The following is a 1,028-nucleotide window of genomic DNA, read 5'->3' as shown; positions in this document are numbered from 1 at the left end:
CATTCCCACAGTCACAGCCGGATTTGTCTGCACACCTGTCGTTCATCACCTGGAAGGTCCCGTTGCCATGAAACTGCAGCTTGGCAGAGCTGCTTTGCATGTACTCAGCGAGGGCTTCATTGCTGGCGAACTTCTAAATCCCCAACCAGAGAAATTTTTTAAAAACTTAGCCTTTCCTGAAAGCAGGGAACACTGGTGTGAAACTTCACTAAGCATCAGGTGAGCAGCAAGGCAGCACAGGCTTTGCACATAGAGAAGGAGGAAGTTAAGTATCATAACCTTGCCCTTTCCCTGCCAGGCCACCTGCAAAGGAAAATCACCAGGATTGTCCCTATCTCCCCAGGCTGATAGGGCCTGAGGAGGGCCTGAAAGTGTTTCCCAAATTAAGGAAACAGTAAAAAATAGTGGCTTTTTACTTCAGAACCATCAGGACCCTGATGCTTGGTTTTCCTCTCTTTCCTGGAGGTCTCCTTGGAAGACCAAAGAATTACAATGGAAGAATTAACCATCTTAAACTGCAGGGATGGGGCTCTTGAATCATTAACAGAGGGACTTTTCCCATCCAATTACTGGGCCTTTCAGTAATATAGTTGTTAGCAAAAACTCAGTCAGCCTTTTAGTCTGATTGAAAATCCCAGCCGCTCTCGGGTTTTCCACTCATCCATACAGCCTTCCAAGGTAAGATTTGTGTGAGACCAGGAGAGGGTCTGCCACGAAAAACAGGTGAGACAAGCTCCAAGGCAAAAGACAAGAGGAAAACAAATCTTCTTTATGCCCCATGTAGGATGAGGAGCACGCAGGAGCGCAGAGGACACAACTGTTTTTTTCCTTATCTTGTCAACCCTTAAAAATATGGGTACAATCAGCAAAATGGCATCTTTTCTTCCTCTGCATATTGCCTCCTTATATGAAGTTCATGAACGCGGAAGCCTGAGATAGCAGGAAATTGGACTTGATGACCTGGGGTGCTCCTTCCAGGTATGCTCCCACAAGCCTGCTCTCTTTGGAGACAAAATAGAAGCTTTGTC

At 46.2% G+C, this 1,028-nt stretch overlaps 1 protein-coding gene across 1 annotated transcript in view; it reads right to left on the bottom strand.

The window, feature by feature from the left end:
• AMN (amnion associated transmembrane protein) overlaps positions 1 to 1,028 on the bottom strand; it is a 55,210-nt gene that overhangs the window by 10,418 nt on the left and 43,764 nt on the right. The window contains exon 6 of the mRNA XM_025197184.1: positions 1 to 133. Coding sequence (XP_025052969.1) covers positions 1 to 133 — 133 coding nt within the window. The remainder of the gene's footprint in view (positions 134 to 1,028) is intronic.

Source organism: Alligator sinensis, unplaced genomic scaffold, assembly GCF_000455745.1.
Source record: "Alligator sinensis unplaced genomic scaffold, ASM45574v1 scaffold85_1, whole genome shotgun sequence".
NCBI classification, from domain to species: domain Eukaryota; kingdom Metazoa; phylum Chordata; order Crocodylia; family Alligatoridae; genus Alligator; species Alligator sinensis.
Note: the sequence above shows the minus strand (reverse complement) of the source record. Positions and strands in the feature narration are given on the sequence as shown.